The following is a 26208-nucleotide window of genomic DNA, read 5'->3' as shown; positions in this document are numbered from 1 at the left end:
ATTCATATATAATATGTATATATAAATATACAGTAGTCTGGTGTATGAAAACTGGGAGATGTTCTAGTCAGGCGCTAATGTCCACCTGAAACCACTGTACTCAGAAGACTGATGCCTTGTTCTAAAGCCACATGAGGGCATCAGCTAGGCTCCGAAACCTTGGCTTCGCCTCTGCTCTTTTATCCAGTGGATAAAAGGTAGTAGTAAGAATGTTGACACTCACTTTTGGCATGCTGGGAATCGAGCCCAGGGCTTTGTACATGGTAAACAGTGCTTTATTCTCTTGAGTGATACCCCCCAGCTTTTGGGGGGTTTGTTTTTAAACAGTCTCACTGAGCTCAGGCTGACTTTAAACATCTGAGTAGCCAAGGATAACCTTGAACTCCTGATTCTTCTGCCACCACTTCCCAAGTGCTGGCATTATAGGCAGGTACCACCGCAGCTGGCTTGAGCCCCCTCCCCCCCTTTTCAGAGGGACGGTGGAGACCCAGGATGAAGTGGTTCTTAGCTCAGGTAACCCTTTGGCACGGCAGTGCTGTGCTTGGGTAGGAGACGTCCTGCTGCGCCTGCTGCGTGGGGCTGGCATTTCACCGTGCTGCCACGTGTCGCAAGTTGCTGCGGACATGGGGAGTTGAATACCAGACTGGTGCCAAGTGCCTTTCATCAGGTTTCTCCGGCCAAGTTCTAGGGAGCTTATGACTCTTAACTGCAGCTGGTGAAAAGCAGATCCTTGACAGCTGCGTAAACCTGACACCTCCTTGGCTGGCATGTCACTACAGACCCACACGCTGAGAGGAGAGCTGAGGACATGGTCTTAGGGAACCCTCGAGAGGAAGAGCAGAGCCCAGGGAAAGGGCGGCCTATCCCCAGAGCCAGCTCTCACAGCTCCAGGTGTGTGTCCTAAAGGCTGTGTGGAGAAGTCACATCCGCTACTGCTCCAGGGAGAGCGTTCAGGGAAAGGAGAGTTGATGTCAGCTTGATTTCACCTGCGAGCACTCCAGCCGCAATGGGGAAAATCTGTTTTCATAACAACAGGAGCATTGAAAATGTCTCTACATTCAAGGCCAGCGTTGGTGATTGATGGGTACAGGAGGAGAAGCATGGGTAGGCATCGTGCTTTTCTTCTTAAACGGCTCTCAGTGTGGTCATGCACCTTTAATCTCAGCACTCAGGAGGCTGAGACAGGAGGATCGTGAGCTTGAGGACAGCCTGGGCCACATAGGTAGATGCCCTATCTCACAAACCGAACCAAACGAAAAGTTCTTTTACATTTTGTTTTATTTTTATGTGCATGAGTTTTTTTGCCTAACATGCATGTGTCTGCCTGCAGAAGTCAGGAGTGGGAATTGGATCCCCTGGAACTGGAGTTACAGACAGTTGTGAGCTGTCATGTGGGTGCTGGGAATTGAACCTGGATACTTTGGAAGAGCAGTCAGTGCTGTTAACCACTGAGCCATCTCCCCAGCCCCCTAGAAAGTATTCTTGATCCTAGAAAAGATGGACAAATGGATAAGGGAAGGACAACCTCAGAAAAAAGATCCTCAGGTCCTTAAACATGACTTGTGGCTCTGGTGCAACATCCCCTGTCCCACACTAATGGGGCTCCTTCACTTCCCTTTCCATCTTTGCTCAAGGAAAGTGGGATTGCAGCTGAGGTAGGCCCATGAAAAGGCACAGGGAATTGCTGACTGCCTGGTAATATCAAGCCAGGATCTAGGCCATGGGAGAGAAGATTGAATATCAAGAGAAGTCGAATCTTCGGTGAACAGTGAGGTGAGGACTAGAGCTAAGAAAGTAGGGGACACTGATTCTATCCAGGTACAGAGAGGACATGGGTGAGGTGTGTTTCAAATGGATGGGTAGGGATGGAGGGAGGGAAAATGTCTGGCATTATCTCAGGAAAGGCACAGGACCCTTGACATGAGAGTCAGCCATGAAAATTTGTCCTTTGCATAAGTGGTTTATGCAGCACATAGAGGGGTCACTTGAGGGAAAACCTATCCTCCACCTGCTAAGCTCTGAGCTTGTGGAGCTGCAAAGGGGTGCCCTGTAGGCCACGACCTGTTGCAAAGGCTGCAGCTTAGATCTGGTCCCTGATGAGCCCCTAAATACGATTCCAGAATTAGCCGAGTGTCGTGGTGTATGCCTTTAACCCCAGCACTCAGGTGGCAAAGGTAGCCAGATCTCTGTGTAAGGTGGAGATCCACCTGGTCTACAGAGAGTTCCAGGGCAGCCAGGGTTACGTAGAGAGACCCTGTTTCAAAAAAAGACCTAAACCTCTCCTGGCAGGGAGCTAGGCTCTCCCTAACCCCTGTCTTTTATGGTTCTGGGACTGTGTGCATCCAGAGCCTTGCACATGCTAGGCAAGTGGACCACGGTACTACATCTCCAGCCTTGTATATGTTGTCTGTCTGTCTGTCTGTCTGTCTGTCTGTCTGTCTCTGTCTCTGTCTCTGTCTCTCTCTACTTATTTTGGGACATGGGCTTATGTGGCCCAAGCTGTCAGGAATTTTCTTTGTGCTCATCTTGTGTTTCTTAATCTTTCTGTCTCCATCTCTTGGGGCTGTTATTGCAAGTGTAAACTGCTACACTCTGTGCTAGATAGAAGTTTAAAACTTCATTTTATTAGTGTGCGTGTAGGTATATGTACGGCAGTCAGAGGGCAACTTTCAGGGGTTGGTTCTTACCCTCCTCTTGATGCCACCACTAACTAGTTGGCTCATTCCCTGCCAGTTCTGTCTCTGCCTCCTGTCATACCCCATCTCATGGTAGAAGTGCCGAGATTACATATGCAAACCACCATGTCTGTTTCCAGAGATGGAATTGCTTACACAGCAAATGCTTTTACCTACTTAGCTAGAATTATTTTAAGTATAGGGGTTACTGGATCATCATGGCCCCAGATTTCATTTGATCCCCAGCTCATACACAAGCATACAAATATTTAGGTATCTTTTTTCTGTTTCTTTACCCCTCTCCCCCCAGGATCTTACTGTATAGCCCTAGCTGGTCTTAGCTGGTCAGACAGTCCGTGAACTCACAGAAATTCACCTGCCTCTGCCTCCCAAGTGCTGGGACTAAAGGCCACTGCCACCATGCCTGGCCTTTTTCTATGTTTTTTTTTTTTTAAATTAATGAAATCAATCAAGAGGAGACTCATGGGTGCCATTTTCCTCCAGCTGGTAGATACTTGGGGTGGAAGGAGCGCTGTCTTGCCAGTGGCAAAAGGTAGGCCTGTATAGGAGTGTGCTCCCTGCTGGGTACGTGGGCAGACAGCACCGTGGCCCTACCCATCACCCAGTGTAGAGAGGAAAGAGGCACCAGAGACTAAGGCAGGTTTGGGGCAGTGGTGTTCAGGGAGAATGACAGTGACATCCTATACAAGGGACTATTGTCCCACAGTGATGAACACAGCAGTGACCCTCCATCTGCTCGGTAAACTTGGGACCAGAGAGCTGAGAATTGCCGTGACAATCTTTACCCTGATATCCGGGTGAAGTGTGGCCTTGTGGTGTCTGTGTACTTGAGTACCCTGATACCACTTTCATCGTCAGGGCTTGGTACTAATACCACCCCTCCGTCTCTGACTTCACAGATGCAGGAACTGGAGCAGAGGCTGCTGGAAGCTGAGCAGAGAGCAGAGGATGCAGAGACTCAGGTAACTGGGTGTGGTGGGCGATGGGAGAGCGCTAGGGACAATGATCTTCCCACGGAGCTTTCTGTGCTAATGAGGGATCTTTGGGTAGTCTTGGTGTCGTGAGTGGATGTATTAGTCCAACCTGGCCGTGCTGCAGGAACAAATTGAATCTGTAGTCTGTGTTTTATCGTATTTAGTCCTCATACCTGGTACACTTCCATTAGGATTAACCACAGAGTCAGCTTCCACTGTGATTCGGGAATCCAGGCCCAAAGAGGTTCCACTGTCTAGCTGGTTACACAGGTACACACAATCTATGGGCTCCTGCATCCCAGCACAACAGATTTGTAGGTGATACTGTCTTGTTAAAATGTTTGGACACACACAGCCTTGTTGATTTTCATTGGAGAGAATTTGCTGGTTACCCATGTACCAGATTTCAAATACTTGAGACCAGTACAGCTAGTTCAAGTCATTCAGGGCTACATAGAAAAGCCTTGTCTCAAAACAACAGAATTGTCAACTCTTTTTTTTTTTTTTTTTTCCAAGACAGGGTTTCTCTGTGGCTTTGGAGCCTGTCCTGGAACTAGCTCTGTAGATCAGGCGAATTGTCAACTCTTTAGCCCAGAAATGATGTATTGTTTCTGCTACAGCCCTTTGGTCAGATGAATGGCATGGTCCTGTCTAACTCTAAGAGGGTTAGGAAATGTAGGGAAACACGTGGATGTCCTGGGCGTAGTGTCTTTGCCCCCGTGGGGTGGGAGCAGATGTCCTCCCAAACCCAACTGCTCAGCTCCTTCCTAACATCAACCCTCTGCCCCATCCCACAAAGACAAGGCCTAGGATGTAGCTGGTCTTTTCAGAGCAGCTAAAATGAGTTTCTCTGTTGTCAATTCCTTCTTTTGCTCAGATAAAAGCATCAATGGTCGCATCATTAATTGGTCTAGACTGCCCTGGGTAAAGAGGCATATTCTGAAGCATCAAGGGGCTAGCCCACTCCATTGCACACACTACATGGTGTTCTGAGACCTTAGGAAGACTTGTTGATACTTTTCAGGTGAGTGTGATGGAAGAGAAGATCAAGCTGTCCAGTCTGAAGAATGTGGACTCCACGGGTAGCTTGCACCAAAAGTACCAAGAACTGCTGAAGGCCTTGCAGAGCAAAGATGAGCTCATCAGTCAGCTGGAGGCACAGCTGGAGAAGCAGGTAGGAACTAACGTGAGGCGGAGCCTGTTTTCCCCTCTCAGTGTCTGGACGAGTTGGCCTCAGTGTCTCCAACCCCTGTGCGTGAGCCCCGAGTGATAGGGAACTCACTTTTTCATGAGACTGTTCTCTTATATGGTGATCATTACTGTCTTCTTCACATCCGTTCATCAGAAGCTCAGGGAAGGTAGAGGAAGCAGACCCTGGAGGCAGGCTGATCTGGAGGAGAATGTCACCTCTGCTTGATACTCTGAGGAAATTGCCTGACTCACTGACTCTCATTTTACAGCTTCAAACAATAGAGGTTATGAAACCGCCGAGGTTTGGGAGTTAATTACCCCTAGGTATCCGTGTATAATATCAAACACGTGGTTGGGCCCGGTAAGGAGATCTTTTCCTTCTCTGTGGTGGCCTTGTGCCAGGACAGCATGTGCTACTTGACACCTGGCTGTAGTGTGACTGGAACGGCATAGGACTGGATAGTCAGCCTTGGTCAGCTGGTTGGTCAAAGTTTCTCAATGAACCTGAGCAGGCAGAGACTAGATTGCCTCTGAAAATGGAGATTTCTCACAACTTCAAGGGAGCCTCACAGACCACTGTCCAATACTGCAGCAAGTTCGCATTCCTGCTTCTAGGGACTCCAGAACCCCTCTGGCCCTTCTGCTACTCCCTGTGCCCAGACTTCCTCCCCTTTATAGTCTTATTACTGCCATTATGCGACCCGGGCTGGCTTTGACCTCCTGTCTTCCTGCCTCTACTTTCCAAGTGCTGGACCCATGCTACCATGTCTTCCCCATCCCGGTTCCATCCTCGTCACTGGCTTTGCCTGCCCAGCTTTCCTTTGGTGACATCTCCATCCCCATCCATCCCCAGCCACAAGCCCAGGGGTAGGGTCGGGAGACCGACACATATCTACGTGTGCATTCTCTGTAAAGGTCTCAGCTGACCCAAGCCCCTCCTTCCAGTCATTGTGGGTAATTGTCAGTATCCCCCAAACATCCCCTTACTGGATGTGTCTTTTATGCAGTTGGATGCCTTGCGTCCAAGAATTTTATCCAGTGATTTTAGATACATTTTTTTCTTTGAGTAGCTCAGAGTTGGAAGAAGAGGTTGGTGGGGCAGAATGACTTAACCTTAGGTTAGAAAAACGTTAGTTTACAATTATAACCAATAGGTAAAGAGCAGATGGGAAAGAATGTTGTTCGGCTACATTTCATCCCTGGGTCTCAGTTTCCATGACCTCCCTGAGAGGATGTCAGGTATCCGCTGGCTTTTTGTACAGGGCCAAGGAATTTAATTGGTTTTTGTTTTGCAGGCCATATAGTCCGTGTTACAACTACCCAGTTCTGCTGTCACAGGGTGAAATCAATATTGATGATCTGTAAATGAGTGGATATGGCTGTGTTCTAATAAAGCTTTATTTATAAAAATATGTGGGAGACAAACAGGGGAAAGACTGAGTTTGGCCTCAGGGCAGTTGTTTACCAGCTTTGAACTAGGTGACCTTTAAGGTCTCTTAAGCTCTGTCAAACTGACCTGAGGTTCCCACATTCCCAGGTCCTTTCCACAGACTTCTGCTTTGGAGTCTGTCTCTCATCTGAGAACTGTCAGGCAGTTTTTCCTAGAAGTATAATAGGAGGAACCACTCAGGGGTCACTACGTGCTCCATGCTTTTTAGGTATGGAAGTAGTTCTCATCTAAGCCGGCTGATAACTGTGCAGTAAGCACTGAACTCTGTACTCTTATTTCACCCTCAGAATGGCCCAGCAAGAGGGGGATAGCTTATCTCTCCTTTCGAGGGGCAGATTCAAGGCCAGAAAGATTAGGTTTAGTGCCTAATACTTTACAGCAAGAGAATTTCCTGTAGGATCGAAACTCACATTTCATTTTATCCTCGAGTTCTTTTAAGCCTTCCCCCCAGTACTGATGCTCAGACTTACACTCTTATGCATGGTAAGTGACTGTTCTACCACGGATCTATATTCTCAGTTTTCGCTGCCTTTAGATGCAAACCTTTTCTTTCTTGAGACGAAGTTTACTATATGGCGATGGCTGTCCTAGAGCTAGACCAGGCTAGCCTCAAACTCAGAGATCCATCTGCCTCTGCCTCCTTATGCTGGAATTAAAGGCTAGATGAATAACTTCAATTATTTTTATTTATTTATTTTATTTATTTATTTTGGTTTTTCGAGACAGGGTTTCTCTGTGGCTTTGGAGCCTGTCGAACTCACAGAGATCCGCCTGCCTCTGCCTCCCGAGTGCTGGGATTAAAGGCGTGCGCCACCATCGCCCGGCTAATAACTTCAATTATTGATTATTTTGAGAAAAACTACTTCTGTGCTCATTTAGCACAATTACAATTTTTTTAATTGTAAGCATAGTGTATGCTCTAGTAAAGAACAAACCATCTGGAAGGGTCTAGAATGGAAGGCAGCACTTCCCGTTCTCCCCAGGCTTCATTTCTGCCTCTCACTGATCTCTGTGTAAAGCTCAGGGACGCTCATTCTGTGGATGTGTTGTGTCTACTTAAGTCACTCTTGTTTGTGGGCACCCAGCCTGGTTCAAGTTTGGAGTTCCTGTGTTGTGTTGTTTTCTCAAATAGCATTGCAGTGAGTGCTTCCTTGGCAATGGCTCTGCTAGACCAAGGGTATGTATGCTTGAAACACTGGTAGACATTGTCTGATTGTCTCCACAGAGGCCTTGTTCGTGAGTGTGAGAATTGCTCCCAGTATTCTTGACACTCGGGGGTTCTATCAAGCCAGCCCGATAGAGGGAAATGATGTCCTATATATCTGTATACTTGTGGTCGGGATTCACAGCCTCTCGTGGGTCCTTTTTCTGTTGACTTCCCATTTGTATCCTTTGCATGTTTTGCGTGTTTATTGGGTTGTTCGTGGTAACTAGCCATCTGTATGTGTGTTGTTTTTGCTACAGATCTTTCTCCAGTAGGTCTTTTGTTTTGTTTTGAAAATGGGTCTCCCTATTTGCCCAGGCAGGTCTTGAACCTGTGCTCGACTGCTGCCCACCTAAGCCCGTGCGTAGCTGAGTGTGCAGGTATACACCTCCGTGGCTAGCCCTCCGCTGGTAGTTCAGTTGGTTCAGCCATTTTCTCTTGTCACACAGTAATTTATAAAGATGGTATATGGTTTTATTATTTAGTTTTTTCCTCAGTGGGTTTTTAGGATTTGTATAATATGTAGGAAAAAGCCCTTCCCACTTTAAGTTTTATTTTAGCTTAAATAAATTTTTAAATTTTATTTTAAAATTTTGTTGTTTAGTCCATCTGATCTCGGGATCCACCTGCCTCAGCCCCAGATCGTAAGTGTGCAGGATCATGCCCAAGAATCTTAAAAGCCATAAAAAAAATAGTTAAATTTCTCTGCTGCATCGCCCCATCCAGTCACTGGGTTCCTTCTCTTGGCCCTCCTCCCTTTCTGACTGTTGTAAATAACCAAAGGCTTTCTCCTCTCAGAAACAGACGAGAGCTGAAGAAGCCAAAATTGTTCAAGAAAAAGCTGCAAAGATCAAGGAATGGGTGACAGTAAAGTTAGCAGAGGTGAGTGGAAGGTCAGCCTGAGGTCCTGCCCAGGGCCCCACTCTGCCTGACTGCTGTCTCGCTTACCCACAATCCTGCATGGTGGGAGTTCAGACACAGCCAGCTTCACCTTCCCTTCTCAGCATCACTTCCTTTCCCTTGTCTTGGTCAGGTTTCCTGAAGCCTCCTCTAGCCCAGTTCTGGGTTTGCGGTAGGGAAGATGGGATTAGTATCGAGAAGTTTCTGAGAATCCTCTCGGCTGCTTCTTAGTGAGCGCATCACAATACCATTTGTTCTTTTTCATTCCCTGTTTAAAATATTGTAAGCTATGGGCTGAGAAACGGCCCCGTGGGTCCCAGAACCTAAGTTGCGCAACTCACAACTGCTCGTCCCTCCAGTTCTGGGGCTCCAACTCCCTGGCCTCTGCAAGCACCCACAGACACACACATGCTCAGAGCAACAACTAAAAATAAATCTTTTAAAAAGGATTGTGGTCACACACTCTTAATCCCAGCATTTGAGAGGCAGAGCTCTGTGAGTTCAGGGCCAATCTAGGCTATGCAGTGAAACCCTGTCTCCCCTCCCCAGATTGCGGTAAAGAATACATAAACATTGCCATTTTACCGTTTATAAAGTACCCAGATGCCGAGATACGAAGCACATGAAGTACAGCATATCGTGTGTCCATCACCACCTCCTGTTCCCAAAGCTGCCTCTCACCCCAGACAGAAACTTTGTTCATGCCAAGCACCTCTGGTTCTCTCCTCCCTCAGCTCCTCTTCCTCTCTATCCGTGCCTTCTCTAGTTCATCACTGGCTACAGCTGTGTTTAGAAAGCCGGGACTAGACACTGTAGTGTTACTAGCCAACAGTTGGTTCTTTCTAAACAGACAGGGGACCCACTGGACTGTGAGTTCTTGGGGACAGAACTCAGAATAAACTAGGCCCAACCCTTATCTGGCCCTTGCTTGAAAAGTGTTCAATAAAATTGTGCTAGGCTTAATTAATTTTTTAAAAAGATTTATTTATTTATTATGTATGCAGTATTCTGCCTGTATGTACACCTGAATGCCAGAAGAGGGCACCAGATCTCATTACAGATGGCTGTGAGCCACCATGTGGTTGCTGGGAATTGAACTCAGGACCTCCGGAAGAGCAGCCAGTGCTTTTAACCCCTGAGCCATCTCTCCAGCCCCAGGCTTATTTAATTTAATAGAAAATACAGCCACCCCGAGGACAGAATTCACAGATAGCACAGTGAGAGAGGATGGGGAGAAGCACACACCCTGTAACCAGCCACTCGGCTAGAGGGGTTGTGGGTCCCCTAAACTGTTGTGCAGGAACACAGACTGAGGTGGTAAAATGCAGAAAGCAGAAGTTGGGTAAGCTAAGAAGAATTGTTGTCTTTTGTGGGGAGGGGGAACAGAGTGACTGAAGGGACAAATCAGGAAGTGTCAGGTGCCGACAGACTGCTGACTCGGCTTGCAAGGCGGTCATTTGAGTAGCAGCATCAGAATTGTCTAAACACGTCACTGAAGGGAGATGCAGTTTTCTGTGTATGTGCTACACTTCACGATTAAAAAAAATTAATAATCCCAGGACAGCACCGGTTACATACTCAGACTAGACCCTCAAAAAAAAAAAAAGATTAACTGCAATGTATCCAAGTCATTGTACACACACACAGAGAGAGAGAGAGAGAGAGAGAGAGAGAGAGAGAGAGAGAGAGAGAGAGAGAGAGAGAACTAGAAAAGAAAGTGCAGGGGTTCTCAAATGGTACCATGTGCTACTTTAAAGATTTAGACTTTTAGGCTTGTTTTGTATTATATATATGAACAAGCAGGGGTTGGGCATCCTAAAGCTCTGTTTCCTTACTGCTAGGTATCAAACCCAGGGCGTCTGGCAGGCTAGGCATCAGTCTACCACTGAATGACAAGTGACACGGTCCCCTAAACTGTCATTTTCTTTTTGCCCAGCTTGAAAAAGAGAATGAGCACCTGAAGGCCCATAACCAGCAGCTAGTGGAGCAGGTGGAAGCCCTTCAGGATGCTCTTGAGGGTAGGTAGAGCCAGTGTCTGTAGGCATGGCACATTGTGGGAAGAACGGAAGACATCCTCAATAGGTGTGTCTGGTTTCGCCTCGTCCACAGATCTTCGGATGACACCTTCAGAGAAGTTGCTAGTGGTCCCCGAGGGAACCCCAGAGGGAAGTCCTGTCCCTTCAGGACCCAGAGCCCAGCCTGTGGAGCAGGACAGTAATCCCCATACTCAAACTTCGAAGGTGGTTGTGCCTGCACCTCCTCTGAGTACCCTGCAGAACAAGGAGTCGGCATCGGAAGCCAAAAGTCTTGAGGATTCGAACTTCAGCATGGTCTACCCTGGGGAGATAGCAGAGGCCAAGACCCTTAAATCTCATCTCCAAAGAGAGGGCTCGCCCAGCCAGCTGTTCATGAAGCCTGGCAGCCCCAGACATGGGTCAGCTTCTTACAGGGATGATCTGCTCATTGCTCAGGGAGGGACATTCCCTGGGACTAAGATCTCTACCAGGGAAGTTGGCCCTGGTAGTAGCTTGACCCTGCCAAAGGTGCGGGCTCCCAGCAATTCCCGGGACAGCTTCCAAGTGACTAAAAGACACCATAGTCAACCCCAGGTGGGTCCTGGGCATTGTAACCACGTGGTAAGCATTAAGATTGGGGCTCTGTCAGCCCTCCCCTCATCTGGCTTCTCCAAGTCTGAAGCCAGAGTTAAAGCCCGGGAAGAAGCAGAGAAGATGGAGATGGAGGAACCACCTCCATCGGGGAAACAGGAAGAAAGAGAGAGCCCAAAGCCCCCCAGAGCTGAACTGGAAGAAGGGGAACTGGAGAACAAGCCACCTACACCCCCCTTGCACCGGTTTCCATCTTGGGTAAGTGACTTTATCAGGGTTGGGCAGGGGACAGAGCCAGCTACAGGCGTGGTCTTCACTGAGATTATTTAGGGCCCATGAGGTCAGGCTCCTCCTCATGGTCATGTGGGGGGCTGGTACTCAGGCCTGCCTGACCCACGCACCTAGGCAGGGCAGAGCCAGAATCTGAAATGACGTGTGCCATGTGCATGACGTGTGACGGGTGCTTTGTGATGTCCTCAGCTCACTTTGGTTCTGAGGCACCATGCGTGGAAGTGGAGAGCTCTGCCCTAGGTCAGGCTACACCTGGGCACGTAACTAAGCCCACGGCCCAACATGAGAGTGCTGGTGATGAATAGTAGGGGTCTCTCTTTACTCCCACTTAAATTGGGCGGGGGGGGGGGGTTCGTGTGCCGTGATGCCCACCTGAAGGTCAGAGGACAACTTGTAGGAATCAGTTTTCTTCTTCCACCATGCAAATTCTAGAAATCTGACTCAAGTTGTTGGGCTTGATGGCAAGTGTCTTTACCTACTGAGGCATCCTGCTGATCCTACTGATGGGGTTCCTGGGAGGACTGAATGTATATTGAGGGGATGGAGGGATGGTTCAGCTCTTCCAGAGGACCCAGGTTTGAGGCCCAGCATGCACATGGTCCCAGTTCACTACTGTCTCTAACTACAGTTTCAGGAGATCAAATGACCTCTTTTGGCCTCCTCAGAACGTACCAGATACACAAGTGATGCACAGACATACATGCAGACAAACCTCCCTACGTGCTAAATAATTAGTTAAAATATGTAGTGAACAGTGTGTGTAAATGGTCAGTGGTCTACCATTGTTGCTGGTTTTGTCTCAGCCTTAGCTTCCTTATGGGTGACATTCTATACAGTGACATGATGTCTAGAATGGAGGTGGGAAATCCAGATAAAATAAGACTGGACGTACATTACTACAGAGTGAAGACGGGTGATGGGGACGAGGTCATTCTTTCTACCGTTCCTCTTCTTTGTCTGACATCTGCGATGAAGGTTAAAATAAACACTGGAGGGCGGAGTGTTACTGGTTCACAGGTGGGAGGTCAGGATGACATGATGCCTGGCTCAGAGCCTGGCATTCGGGAATAGTCTCCTCTGTCTGAGGGACTGGAAGCTAGCTCTCCCTTTGATAGATCGGAACTGCTGTCTACACTGCAGCCACTTCTCAAGTCATGTTGGTAGTGAAGGTTCTAGGCTTCCAGCAGAGGTCTGGCCCCCTGAAGCACAGCCCCAGCACTGTAGCCGCACTGCCCCTGGGGACACGGGCACATAGGCCAATCTTTTAATCAAGCCCAGTCCTACAGATGCGCAAGGACATCTGCTCCTGGCCGCGGAGAAAGTGGGATACTCTCAGGTGGGGTGGAGGCCCCTAACTTCAGCAGCACACTCTCTGCTCCTGGCAGAGGAGAAAAATGGGGTACTCTCAGTGGGGTGGAGGCCCCTAGTTTCAGCAGCACACTCCCGGGTCTCCTTTTGAAGTGCTAGTTCAAGAAGGCTCTGCACCCAGCCTTTTAACTGTACCCTTAACTGTGACCGCAAGCCAGCCTGTGTGTTGTTACAAGAGGCACAGTAGCGTGTGGAACAAGATTGACTCCAGATGTGGTCCATCATCAGCTGTACTCCAGGATGACACTGTTAAGGCTCAGAGTGAGGTCTGACCTCCCTGTTTCTGCTGGCATCCGGGAACCCCTATTATCAGCAGTACCGTTTGAGGAGGATTCGTCTCCTATTTTCCGTCCCCTTTGTAGCTCGCTCCTGACGGAAAGACAGACAGACAGTTTACCCAAGCTCCTTAACGAAGCTCAGGTGTCTCCCTCAGGCAGGGCCAGCCGGGCAGTAACTGTTAGGAGCAGGGCCTGAAATCCAGGGAAGGCCGTTCTCAGTGCAAGTACTTGGCGGACTAGTGCCACCCGCCTTCCGCATTTGTGCCGCTTTTTCTCTAAGCCTTTCAACAGCTTCCTGAGGGGACACTTGGTGCTCTTTGTCCAACAGAGCTGTCTTTTGTTTGACCTTCTTCCCTCAACCTTGAGTTTTGTTTCCTGTCCTTGGTGTAAGTTCATGATCGATATGGGCAGAGGTATCTATGCCCAGTTACTCCCCGCACTTGATGTATCTACCTGAGGGTCTCTCTGTTGTCTTCTGCCTGTCTTGCCATAGCTCCGGTTACCTCAGCATATCTTCCCCACCACCCCTAGCTGCGCTGCTCTAGGGCTGGTATCCATCCCAGTCCCTTCTAGCATGACCCTTTGCTGCTTCTCTGGTCCAGCATGGCTGACTTTCCTGGTCAGCCCCTGTGACTCACCTGTTGCCTGCGAGGCCTTTGTACTCACTGGAGAGCTAGTGAGCGAACAGCTCTGGAGCAGCCTGGGAAAGGCCTTCTGGCCGTTGGGAGCAAAACGCTCTTCCCCTTGAATCCGCTTCAGACCCAAGGGCTTGCATAGTTAGTGCCAGAATTTTCTGCAGAAGAATGTTCTGTTCTACAGAACATTTAGGGCTCTGGAGCCCTGTGGCCACAGTAGCTTTGTGGTTGGCCTTGGAAGCCTAAGGCATGCACCCTGCTACCATAGGAAGCTATGCATCCTAGCCTTCAGACAGCTGAATTACAAACATCTATATCCTTGTGGCTCTCCCTCCCTCCCTGTCAACACTCAGCCTCTGGGGTGAGACCCAGGGACCCCGGGGTCACTAAAATAGGCAGGAATCCAAGAAATGGAGAGAGAGTTTACTGACCAGCTCTCTTCAAACCTCCTTTGCCTCAAGGGGAAGGGTAGAGGCCAGAGGGAGTAATATCTGCTGGGCGTGGATTATGTCCCAGGCATGACGTGCTTATATTAATTAATTAATTATATTAACTAGCTACTTTATTTGATTCCATTGAGCAGACTCTTCAAAAGCCGGTAATATTCAGAGCTGGGGGAAACGGGGCTAAGAAATGAAGAAACTTGCTTAAAATTCCTCAGCCAGTGACCAGCTTGTCCTGGGTGGCAAACCCAGGTCTGCTCACCCCAAGTCATGATTTTCTTCCACTGTGGGAGGGGCTGGGGTGAGCAGTCCTTGACTGTCTGGGACGTTTTATTACAGGAGAGCCGGATCTATGCGATGGCCACATCAGGCATGCAGCTGTCATCAGACGTGTCGTCCCGCAGTGACGCTGCCTGCTGTGGTGAGTACAGGGGACCCGAGGGCCTAAAAATGTCCTTGGTGGATCTGGCTCTCATTCCCTGGGGTACAGCAGGCAGTGAGGGCTATTTGGAACTAGAAGGGGGGAGTTGTACAGTTCTGTTTACCACCTAGCAAGGGAGGGTCCTCAAGTCCTGCCTTCCGCCTTGTAGCGCTGGCCTCCTGCAGGACTGAAATGGGCGGGGAGAGCCCTGAGCCCCTGGCTCCAGAGTCGCTGACCATCCATAGCATCTGCTATGACAGACAGGCATTCATAGCTCACGCCAGCAAGAGCGGGACATGGTGCAAGCTTCCTGGAGAGCGGATGGTTAAAGGGCAGCACTTGGGTTCTGTTGTGATGAGCCTTTAGCCATAGAGATCATGATCCCCAGGAAGTCAAGGGAACAGAAAGCCAGAAGAAGAGATGGGAAGGCTTTGGCCCCGTTCTCTGCCTCCCCAAGCCTCTGGCTGAGTGCTGCCTCCTGAGTTCATCTCCTCCCTCTTTTCCCGCCCCAGCTTCAGGCCCTCCTGCCCTTACATTCCCTGGAGCTTTCTCTGGCCTCATCTACAAGAATGTCACTGTGCCTGTCTACACAGCACTGAAGGGGGTAAGAAATTGCCGTGACAAGAGGGGCTGTCCCAATCAGGAGAAGCCCCTCGTCCCAGTGCAGTGCCTGCATTGGGGCTGGAGGGTCAGGTGTCTTCACACAGTGACCATAGTCAGGCAGCTCAGCCCACCATGAGTGTGTGTGTGTGTGTGTAAGAAAACAAGCTTATTAGTGCACTGCAGGGGGTAACAAGCTCGGCAGTAACAAGAGCACTGCTCACCATCATTTTGTCATGATTTATAATCTGTTCTAAGAGGTTTGCCTGTAACTGCAGCATATCTTCATCTTCTTGCTATTAGTTTTTGTTTGGTTTGCAGTGCTTGAGTTAGAACCCAGGGCCCCCTCTTGCTAGGCAGCTGCTATACACTAAGCTACACTCCCAGCTCTTGTTATTCATTGTTAAATCATATTAGTAATGCTTGATGCTTTTTTTTTTTAGAAGAATAAAAACACAAAAGCAAAAGTAAAAATTTCTCTCACGTTGCTTCCTCCCAGTTCCTATCATTAACGCGCTGGCGTTCATTCTGTAGGCCGTCTGACGCAACTGCAGGTTTACAGATGTGCACGTGTGCCTGTACACACGCTCTCCTTTCTTCCATCTCTCTTCCTCTGTCACTCTCGTCCTTTCACACACGCAAACATACACACGCACACTGGGTTACTCACCTAACCATGTGAGCCTGCCCTTCCATGGCTTCTGTGTGTTATCCCTGGGGCAGACGGCACTATAATTAGCTTGGGTCCCCTCTGCTTACTGGAAGTAGGTTATATCCGTCTCTTTCTAAAGTAAAAGTGGCCATAAGCACCACTGTGCGTACGTACCCTGTGCACTTTATGTTTCTGGAGGACACAGGTCTAGAGATAGAATTCCTGGGCAGGTTCTGTGAATGTTTAGATTCTGATAGGTTCTGCCAAATTACTGTCTAAAAGCGCTTTGTGGACTGTGGGCTGTGGGCTGGAGATGTAGCTGTGTGATCGTGCACTTGCTTCGAAAGAGTGAGGCTCTGTGGTCTATCTTTAGAACTATAAAAAACAAACAACAATATTAACAACAAAAAAGATCTAACAAAAACGGTAGTCCATTCAAATGCTTTGTCCCAATAGTTTTTTGTTTGTTGTGTATCCCTAGCTGGCCTGGAAGCCATCATATAAACCAGGCTGGCCTTGAACTCCTCAGAGATCCGCCTGCCTCTGCCTCCTGGGTGCTGGAATTAAAGGCGTGCGCCACCATGCTCAGCACTAGAGCCATCTTTGGGCCATGCTCCCGCCACACTCGTACAACACTGAAAGTATTAGTCTTGCGTCCCTATTTCGGCGTCCTGTCCCACACTTGACCTGTGGCCTGGCTTTCTGGCCCCCTAGTGGAAGAAATGGGAGCTCTCTGGGGAACCACAGAAGTTGGGGTAGGGAAGTTGGGGGACCCACAAAGCAGCATGGAGGTTAGACTGCAGGAGTGAGGTCAGAAAGGGGCTCTACACTGCTTGGGACTCCCGTCTAGTCAGCGGTGCCTCGGCTGGGTGCCAGTCTCATGTTTCCCCAGACAGGCTGCATGGGCACAGCTAGGTACAGCTGTTGTGTGGCGGGGCTTGTTTTGGAGCCTGAGCTGTAGCTGGGGAGGTGCCTGTCTTGCAGAAAGCCACGCAGATCAGCAGTGTGCCTTTTGTGGATGAGTCCTCTGGGTCTGATGACGACTGCGGCTCTCAAGCGAGTTTCCGGATGTCACTCCCCTGCTCTGAGTACAGGAAGACCAGCGGACTGGGCAGCCCCCGGGCCATCAAGAGAGGTACACAGAGGAGAGGGGACTCTCAGTCTCTTCCTGCTCAGTCTCTGCCAGGGTTCTACCAGTTTTACCCTCAGCTCCAGACTCAGGAGATCCCAGTGGGTAATGGGAGCCTCACATCTTCTGGCCATATGGGTGTTTGGAAGGGGTGTAGGACCCCAGCCTTGATTCCTTCCTCTGTGGCCAGGAGTCTCCATGTCCTCATTGAGTTCTGAGGGTGACTACGCCATCCCTCCTGATGCCTGCTCCCTGGACAGTGACTACTCAGAGCCTGAACACAAGCTCCAGCGTACGTCATCGCACTCCACTGATGGGGTGAGCAGAGTACATAGCCCTGTGTATGAATGGGGGAGGGGCATTGGGTAGGAGCAGACTTGAGTGGAGGCTGCTTGGGCCTCTGCACTTACACAGAAAGCAGCCAGAGAGAAGGACCCAGAGATGGTAGAGGGAAGGCGGCCCTAGAAGTGTCACAGAGACAGCTGTGCACAGACCCCATGATGAAGAAAGATGAGTCCACGTGCAGGGAGCTCCTTAGACCCATGAGGGTTGCACCTGTTCCGTTTAATCTTCACCCCGACCCTCAGATGCTGCCGTGAGCTGACGGTTAAGCTTTAGCAGGCCAGGTGCTACCTCAGTGCCTGGCTTGTGCCTCATGTCTCGTTTGCCTCATGCTCCTAATGGGTATTGCTGTGTTTTATGAATGGGAGCCTGTGGCTCAAAGACCTGTCTGCTTTCTCCCACCTGGGATGCCTTGAACGGCCTTCCTCCTCGAGCTGGTCCTGGTAAAAGAATCTGGCCTTTCCTGTAGAGCGACGGGGTCTCACGGAGATACCTCATGCAGATACCCTGCATGGCAGATGTTTATATTATGATTCCTAACAGTAGTAAAATTACAGTTATGAAGTAGCAACAAAATAATTTTATGGTTGGGGTCAGCACATGAGGAACTGTATTGAAGGGTCGCAGCATTAGGAAGGTTGAGAACCACTGGTCTGTTAGGCTAGTTTAGATGCTGCTCTTTCCCCAAGCCTTCCCTGGCCAGCTTCTCTCCTCCTTGCAGCCCTGATCCACCGCCTTCTCGTGGTGGGCCAGGTGCTCCTCCCCCAGTCATCACTGGGATCCCTCCGTGGTAGGATTGCCACGCTGTATTCAACTCTCTGGATCTCATCAGTGTACAGAGCCTAGAAATAAACACTCATAGGTGGTCAATAATTTTTCTTAACAAAAAACAACACAGTGGTGGTCTAGACCATTTTGTCCTAAGTGGCGTCCAGGTGCCTCCCGTGACCTTCCCTTTGTTCCATTTTCCTTCCTTGCCTTCCATCCCACAGGGTCCTCATGTGACGTCCCCCTCTGTCCCCTCTTCCCTTCTTGTTTTCTACCTCAGGAGGCACTGGAGAAGTCAGGCTACCTGCTGAAAATGGGGAGCCGGGTGAAGACATGGAAGAGGCGCTGGTTTGTCCTGAGACAGGGACAGATCCTGTACTACAAGTCTCCGGTGAGCCCCCCAGGACATAATCACAGGGACCACAGTCCAGACCCACACTGTATAAGAGCTGGAGGACGGACAGTGTGGCTGGGGCTTACCAGATGTAAGACTTAGCAGCATGGCTGGCCTTAGAGGTGCTGAGCCACACAGGGGACTCTGAGCTGGTCACCTATTCTCAAAACAAGCTGGGGAGGCTATCAAGGCAGTCCTAGGCCAGTTGGCTGGCAATTTCCTCTTCCTTCAGAACTGATCTCTTCTTATGCCTGGCCTTGTAAAAGGATGTTCTCAGACTGTCTTTACCCTTTCTGGATCGTTCTAACTGAAATATTCGTTGCTTCCTCTTCTTTCCTCTACTGTCTGGAATTGAGGAGCCTTGAATGTTGAGAACTAGGTTGGCAGAATCAAGCATCATGTTATAAAGAGGGCAAAATGGATTTGTCTCTTGTGCAGCTGTTTTCTTGGCTGAAGCTTTCTCTAGCTCCATGTTAAGGATTCTGGACCTAAGTTTCTCCTTGAAAAGCATGCTACTATCAATTATAATGTCTGTAGTAATGCTGGAAAGGCTAATAGTGGCTTAAATGCCCCTTAATTTATTAATTAATATCTGTGGGTATAAGGATCAAATAGAAAGGTTTGGTTTGGTTTTCTTTTTGAGATGTGTCTTGCTCTGTTGCCTAGACCAGCCTCATCCTCCTGCCATGTCCTACAGAGTAGCTGGGACTGTAGGCACTCGTCACCACACATAGATCAGTTAAAGGAGGATGGTGGCTTTATAGATCAGTAATAACCTAGTAGCTTCTGATCTGATTTTAGAGGCTCGCTCTCCTTTTTGAAATCTTTTGAGGCCTGCATTAGAGGAGTTCATGTTCCTAATTTCAACTTTGTTTTGCTAGAAGAATCTAGAACAAGTCACTCATTGTACCATAGCCAGAATGGGAATCGCTTTCCACTTTGTACCTATAACTTGGAGTAAAAAAAAAAATGATGATGATCTGAGAAGCCTCCAGACTCCAATGCTCTCCTTCTTACTCCTCCTTTGCAGAATGATGTCATCCGCAAACCTCAGGGTCAAGTGGATCTGAACTCCCATTGCCAAATTGTCCGAGGGGAAGGAGCACAGACATTTCAGGTGAGCCTGCTTGTAGCAGCTGGATTTTAGATGCAGTATGGTGTGGATAGGACTGTGACTGAAGCAAAGACAGGCAAAAGTAAGCATGAATGAAGGATTTCATACCAGGAGTATGAAACGTGGATACGGTCTTAGGTTGTGAGCGAGCATGAAAAGAAGGGACAGCAGGTTGAAGGATTTGTGTCTTTCACTGACTCTAATCCAGCCCCGCTCCACTCCACCCCACAGCTCATCTCCGAGAACAAAACCTACTACCTAACAGCAGAGTCCCCCAGCCTCCTGGAAGAATGGATCCGTGTCCTACAGAGCCTGCTGAAGGTGCAGGTCACTGGGCCTCCAGCTCTGCGTCCAGGGGGCACCAAGCCTACAGTGAAGGGCTGGCTGACCAAGGTACGAGGTGTATCGGCTAGGGAAGTAATGGAAGCCAAGCATGGGAGTGCCCAGAGATGATGATCTTTCTCTAAGAACTGCTTAGTCAGTAGACCCCCAAGCACAGTCTGAGCATACAAAATGATGGTGGTGATTCTGGAAACAGAGATGGGGACTTTTAGAGCAACTGTTCTCGAGACAGAAGGGAAAGAAATGTTTTACTTAATGTTGAGGATACTGGTCACTGCCTCCCACAGTGTAACTAGCTGTGTCAGGACTAATGGTACAAAGAAAAGACCTAGGTAAAGCCAGTGTGACCGCCATTCAAAGACTAGTATCCCAGGTTTGCCTAAAGACATTTTAACTAGGGTTTTCCTGGAAGCAGAGACCCCAGTTACGCCCAGCAAAGAGAAGTTAACTAGGAAGCACTCTCACAGGGTTAGTTACTGTGGGTTACTGTGCTCAGCAAGCTCGGTGCTCAGACTCTTTCCTTCTGAGCCTCTGCCTCCCATCAGCCTGCCCTTCTTCTCTGTGAGTGTTCAGTTGCTGTTCCGTTGTGAGCACCTTACTTAAGGCTCCAGACTACCTGGGTCTTTATTTACCTTGCAGCATCCTTACAGCTCTGGCCTGTGCCAACTAGTAGGGTCTTCCCATACCCTCGTTCTGATTTTGCGGGTAATCTTTCAGTGGCAGGTCATAGGTCCCTGAGTGGCTCAGTAGTGGCTGGGTTACCACAGGGTACATACTGTGGCAGTGTCACTGTGACTGGAGCCCTGACTTTGTTTGGTACTCTTCCCTGTGGTCTGTCTTGGCGAGGCCTGAGTTTATTTTGGAGTCCTGGTTCTAATGAAGGCATTTCACTTAACAGGTAAAGCATGGCCACTCTAAGCTGGTCTGGTGTGCCCTTGTTGGGAAAACCTTCTACTACTACCGGAGCCACGAGGACAAGGTATTTCATCAGCCTCCTAACGGCGCCTCCTCCAAACTGCACGGTGCAGGCCACTGACGGCAGCCCCCAGCTTTACCTTCTACCACACCAAACCCTAAACCAAATACAGAGCCGGCTGCCCCACTCCTCCAGGGCGTGTGACCAGCATCATAACCAGTGTAGTCGGCTGGCACTTTCCACAGCACAGTCTTCTGCTTCTGGCCTGGCTGCAATGCTGTAGCTTCCGCCTCCTCATCCTGCCCTCTGTCCATGTCTGTGCTATCCAGCCCCACCCAGCCTAAGCATTCAGAAGGAGACTCCCCTGTCCTCCTGTTAGCCTATTCATGGAAGGCTCATGTCCGCAGAGACCCCTGGGCTGCCTACCTGTGCAGGATGCTCACATAGAGGAAGTAGATCGATCCTGTGACTCAGACGAAGACTATGAGGCTGGAGGAACCAGACGGCTGCTTTCCTCCCACTGCACCTTAGTGATCCATCCCCCAGAGCACAGCCCCACCTACCTCCTCATCGGCACCAAGCATGAAAAGGTAAGGGAGGAGCTGGGCCTTTATGTCCTAGCTTGGACCTGGGCTCTGATTTCCCCTCTCTCTGTTCTCCTGAGCTTTCCAAATTCAAGTTTATTTCTTCTTGGATGCTGGATAGGAATGTTACTCTTGACTGTCTATTGAGTCCATTCCAAGTGACCAGCATCCCTCCATCACGGGCATGACACAGTGCCACAGACTGGAGATGTGGCCTACATCTGACCCACCTGATCCTGTCTTTATTCCTGACTCATGCTAGCCAGGTTAGTAATAGTCCACCTCTGTTTCCCCTAGACAAGGTCTCATAAGCCCAGGCCAACCTTGAGCTCGAGATCCCTCTGTCTCAGCCTCCCACTCTTGCTCTGACGTCAGTACAGGTGTACACCTCTGTCCCCATCTTAAATTACAAGCTGTTTTCCTGCAGGGGAGTGGCGGGAGTGAGCCCCAGAACTCACACATAGACCAGTGCTCTGTCACTGAGCTACATCTCCTCCCACATGTCCGACTCGTGCCTCCACCCTTCCTACCCCCTTAGCATCTGCTTGTTTTTGCCCTTTTCCAGGATACATGGCTTTACCACCTCACAGTAGCTGCAGGTGGCAGCAGTGCCAAGGTGGGCACTGTCTATGAGCAGCTCATTGGGAAACTGATGGATGGTGAGGGAGACCCAGGTAAGGCAAGCATGGCCATTACTGCCTGGGTTGAAGGGAAGTGCAAGGTGCACACAGGACAAGAAGTAGAGGGCACTACTATACCTAAGCTGTATGTATAGTCCCCCATCCCATGCTCCAGAGCCTCTCTGTCTGTGGCCAAAACACTGAGGGAACCACTGTATGTGAGGAAATCTGGGAATCTGACTTTCCAGACACCTGGGTAAATGTTCTACTCTGTTTAATCTGTAGCTTTGCTAGCTATGCAGAAGACTCGGGGGCAGGGGTGGAGGCAGGGGAGGCAGCAGCTGGTTAATCTATAATTAAGAGTTTGTTAATATATGAAGCCTCAATTTGGACCCGACTAATCTAATCCTGGGATGTCTGAGAGTCCTTATTTGGCAGCTAATTCTCAGGGCCCTCATGAACTCTCCAGAGTACACAGCACACATACCTCTTTATTACTGCTCTGAGGGCCGGTCTGTCCCGATGCTGCAAGGAAGGCCGTCCCTGCATGCAGACACTTGTGCTCAGGGCTCTCACAGTTTTATCCGCTTGGCCCGGCTGTGCCTCCTCAGCAAAGCTTTGGCCGCCTTCCTCAACAGCCGTGTGAGGGAATGTGCAGTTTGCAGTACACACCTACATGCCTTAGGTCTGTAGATGATCAACCCAGAAAAACCCAGGGTTCCCAGAGTTAAGCCACTGTCTTCCCTGCAAGTCAAAGCTGGGGCTGGTAGGGAAGGCGGCGAGTTCTCTCTGGAGTGACTGCCACTGCTCTCTGGTCTGTGCTCTATGCAGACTCCCCGCTCTGGAGGCACCCCATGCTGTGTTACAGCCGAGATGGGCTCTGTACCTCCCTTACCACCCTGCCCTCCGAGGCCCTGCAGACGGAGGCTCTCAAGCTCTTCAAGGTAACATGGGAGTGGAGTCCGGGCCTATTGGCTGTTGGAGCCCACATGTGCTCGGGCTCTGCCTGGCACAGCTCTGCCCATCCCAGCACAGGAGACCTAGTGATTATGGGGTGGCCCGAGGGTTGTGGAGAGGAAGAGAGTGTCCCACAGGAACCCCTCTATGGCAGGAATGTAACCCTTCTGCAGGCCAGGAGGAGGCTCTGGGGCTCTGGGAAATGCTCCCCAAAGCTCTCCCTTGAGCCGCCACCTCCTTCAAGTATCCACAGAAAAGGCCTGGATGCAGGAATCAGATTCTGACCTAGTTTAGTTTTCTTTGTGCCCATCTGCATTTTCTGGCAACAAAACAAAAAACCAAACCAAAGCAACCTTGCTAGGGGCTAGTGTGCTAAATGTCCATATTCACAGCAGCACACAGGAGGCAGAGGCAGGACCTGGAGCTAAATGCCAGGCTGTGCTTCCCCAGCTTTCTCATGCTTATGCAATGGAAACACTACATTTAAAGAAGGAGATTCTGCCCCTGAACTAGCCGGTCAGCCTCAAGAGCAGAAAGTGCTCCCTCCAGAAAGGGCTGTTTCAATGTTCGTCAGTGAGCTAGCTAGCCACCTGCCTCTGCCTCCCGAGTGCTGAGATCAAAGGCATGCGCCACCACTGTCCGGCTACTAGAATCTTCCTTGAGGCTCTGCTACACCAGTGCATGTCCCAGGAAAAACCAATGGGGTGCTCCTGCCTTGTGCCCACTGTCCCCCTCCTCCCAGTCCTGCCAGCTCTTCATCAACGTGCCTGTGGAGGCTGCCTCGGTGGACTACCATGTGTCCCTGGCGCAGACAGCACTGCAGGTCTGCCTTGTTCACCCTGAGCTACAGAGTGAGATCTACTGCCAGCTCATGAAGCAGACCAGCTGCCGCCCGCCCCAGAAGTACTCTCTTATGCAGGTGGGCACACGCTGGGGACATCACTGGCTAGAACCATTTCTAAGAGCTGATCAAGGGGGTAGCAGGTGCCTGGGCAGGTGTTCTCCAATCCTCACCCACGGGCAGCTTCTGCCAAGTTGCTTGAGCATGGCTGTCTGATCTGTGCATGGTCAGAATGTGACTGCTACCCTGGGCATTGCCTGACACGGGAGTTGAGGTTCTGGTGTGGAGAAAGAATAGTGAGGGTTTTGTAGCTCAAGGCCGCAAGAGCAGGATGCCCGCACTCATCCCATGCTGCCTGTGTTCCATGGCAGTGCTGGCAGCTCTTGGCTCTGTGTGCCCCACTCTTCCTGCCTCAGCATCACTTCCTCTGGTATGTCAAACAGCGGCTTCAACGTCATGCAGACCCCAGGTAAGCAAAAGTATTTCTCCTGTCCCTCCTACACTAGAGCTGCCATGTTTCAAAGGGATGAGGGAAAGACAAGATTGAACTGACTGCGTATCCCCTCAGATTTGCTTGGGGTTGAGAGACTTCACCCATCACCGTGTACACATGAGCAGTGGAGACCCAAGCATACTTTAGCTTCTTTGGACACCGATTCATGTGTTCTAGGGTATTTTGGGAAGAGTCTCATGTGAAGCCATGCTATCCCAAATTATCTCCAAATGTTTATCCGTGTTCTTCTAGTTTATACAGGGAGATATCTATGAGGGGATGGGGGTGTAGCTCAATGGTAGAGCACTTACCTGGCATGTACAAGGCCCTGGGTTCGATCCCTAGTACTAGTGTAAAGAAAGAAACAAGAAAAGAAGATACCCATGGCAGACATGTGCCGCAGATAAGTCCTTAGGGACAAACTGCAGTTGGTAAGATGGCTTAGTAGGTAAAGGTGACTGCTGCCAAGGGGACAACCTGGAGTCAGTTCCCACAACTTGTCCCCTGGCTTCCACAGTGTGCCTCCCCCTGAAATAAAAATGTAGTAACATCCTGTACCAGTTTCAGACCCCCACACCCCATCCAGTTACTTTTTATCCCAGCTAAGTCTGGGTATGCACCTCAGCGTGCCAACAGAAAGGAATTCCTACTATCCCAGTCTCTGTTTTTAGAAGTGAAACTGGCCAGTATGCCACCTACTGCCAGCGAGCAGTGGAGCGGACCCTGCAGACAGGGGAACGGGAGGCCAGGCCGTCACGTATGGAAGTAGTGTCCATCTTGCTACGGAACCCCTTCCACCACTCGTTACCCTTCAGCATCCCCGTGCACTTTGCCAACGGGACCTATCAGGTAAGGACACTGAGCATGCTCCCAACCCCTAGTCCTCCCATAGCACTGCCCACAGGATACTTCTAAGTGCGCTAAGCCTTGTAGGCTTTCAGATTAATAGGCACATGGACAAAAGGGGTGGGCCTAGATCTGAAGTGGCGTGCCATGATCAGTGTGGGTATAGAGAAAGGAGCTCTAATCCCTAAGTATCTGAATCCTATTTGGTGCCTTAGAGGTAGGACTTCTGACCCCACTGCATGAACATGAAAGCTGAAACACTGGTCCAGAAAGTAGGATGAGATGGAACCCCAGAATATTGGCTGTAAAGGAGCGGCTGGGCCTGTCCAGGTCCAGTTTACAGTTAGCAGGCTCAGGTTCCTCTGCATGTGAATGCGGAAACCAGCTGGCTTTGGCCTCCTGCACTCACCCTGTGCCACCCCCAGTGACAGTCCCTCAGGAAGTCTGCTGGTTCAGGGTGCCTCTCCCCATTTCCAGGTGGTTGGCTTTGATGGCTCCTCCACAGTTGATGAGTTCCTCCAGCGGCTGAACCAGGAGACAGGCATGAGGAAGCCATCCCAGTCTGGGTTCGCCCTCTTCACAGACGATCCTTCTGGCAGAGACCTGGAGCACTGTCTTCAAGGGCGTGTCAAGGTAAGCACTCCCCCCCCCCCCCACACACACAGATAGAACTCATCCAGGGTGTGCCTAACTTGTCAGCGGCCTGTCTGGTGTGGAGACCAAGACCATCTCTTCAGGCCAACATTTCCGTGCCATCCTAAAATGGATCTGTGCATATAGGGAAAGCTACATGTGACCAAGATCCTCATCATCTTGTCTCCCTAAGGGGACTACGGAGCATTCAGGGGGAGAGCCTCTTATCTCAGTGTAAGGACGAGGAGGCCCTGCCAAGCATGCCACCAATTATATCTGTCCCCTTAGGTCAACAGCTATAACACCCACCTGCAGTGGGTGTCATGCTTGCACCATCACCTAGCTATACTCTGTCTGCTTATGCTTATGGTATACGTTATAGATTCAACCATAGTTTAGGGAGGCAGGTCCTCATGGCACCTCTGCAGGTGAAAGCCTTTGAAAGAGACAGCTGATCTGTGTGGTGGTGTGGGGCTAGTTCCATGAGGGTATTAAGCACTTGTGGGAATGTACTGCCACA

The 26208-nt window shown here is 49.9% G+C and overlaps 1 protein-coding gene across 5 annotated transcripts in view; it reads left to right on the top strand.

Moving 5' to 3' along the window:
- Window positions 1–26208, top strand: part of Plekhh1 (pleckstrin homology, MyTH4 and FERM domain containing H1) — a 46390-nt gene that overhangs the window by 12567 nt on the left and 7615 nt on the right. For all 5 annotated transcript variants that reach the window (XM_050158595.1, XM_050158592.1, XM_050158594.1 and 2 more), the window contains 20 exons: window positions 3596–3658; window positions 4695–4844; window positions 8314–8397; window positions 10352–10433; window positions 10525–11279; window positions 14376–14457; window positions 14970–15061; window positions 16694–16844; window positions 17029–17156; window positions 18229–18339; window positions 19373–19459; window positions 19688–19849; window positions 20697–20777; window positions 21122–21304; window positions 21864–21972; window positions 22750–22862; window positions 23618–23794; window positions 24088–24185; window positions 24881–25058; window positions 25533–25688. In XM_050158595.1, coding sequence (XP_050014552.1) covers window positions 3596–3658; window positions 4695–4844; window positions 8314–8397; window positions 10352–10433; window positions 10525–11279; window positions 14376–14457; window positions 14970–15061; window positions 16694–16844; window positions 17029–17156; window positions 18229–18339; window positions 19373–19459; window positions 19688–19849; window positions 20697–20777; window positions 21122–21304; window positions 21864–21972; window positions 22750–22862; window positions 23618–23794; window positions 24088–24185; window positions 24881–25058; window positions 25533–25688 — 3042 coding nt within the window. The remainder of the gene's footprint in view (window positions 1–3595; window positions 3659–4694; window positions 4845–8313; window positions 8398–10351; window positions 10434–10524; window positions 11280–14375; window positions 14458–14969; window positions 15062–16693; window positions 16845–17028; window positions 17157–18228; window positions 18340–19372; window positions 19460–19687; window positions 19850–20696; window positions 20778–21121; window positions 21305–21863; window positions 21973–22749; window positions 22863–23617; window positions 23795–24087; window positions 24186–24880; window positions 25059–25532; window positions 25689–26208) is intronic.

The sequence above is a fragment of the Alexandromys fortis genome, unplaced genomic scaffold, assembly GCF_014885135.2.
Source record: "Alexandromys fortis isolate MF-2015 unplaced genomic scaffold, M_Fortis_MF-2015_v1.1 scaffold_99, whole genome shotgun sequence".
Lineage (NCBI taxonomy): Eukaryota > Metazoa > Chordata > Mammalia > Rodentia > Cricetidae > Alexandromys > Alexandromys fortis.
This window is presented reverse-complemented; position numbering and strand designations above follow the sequence as displayed.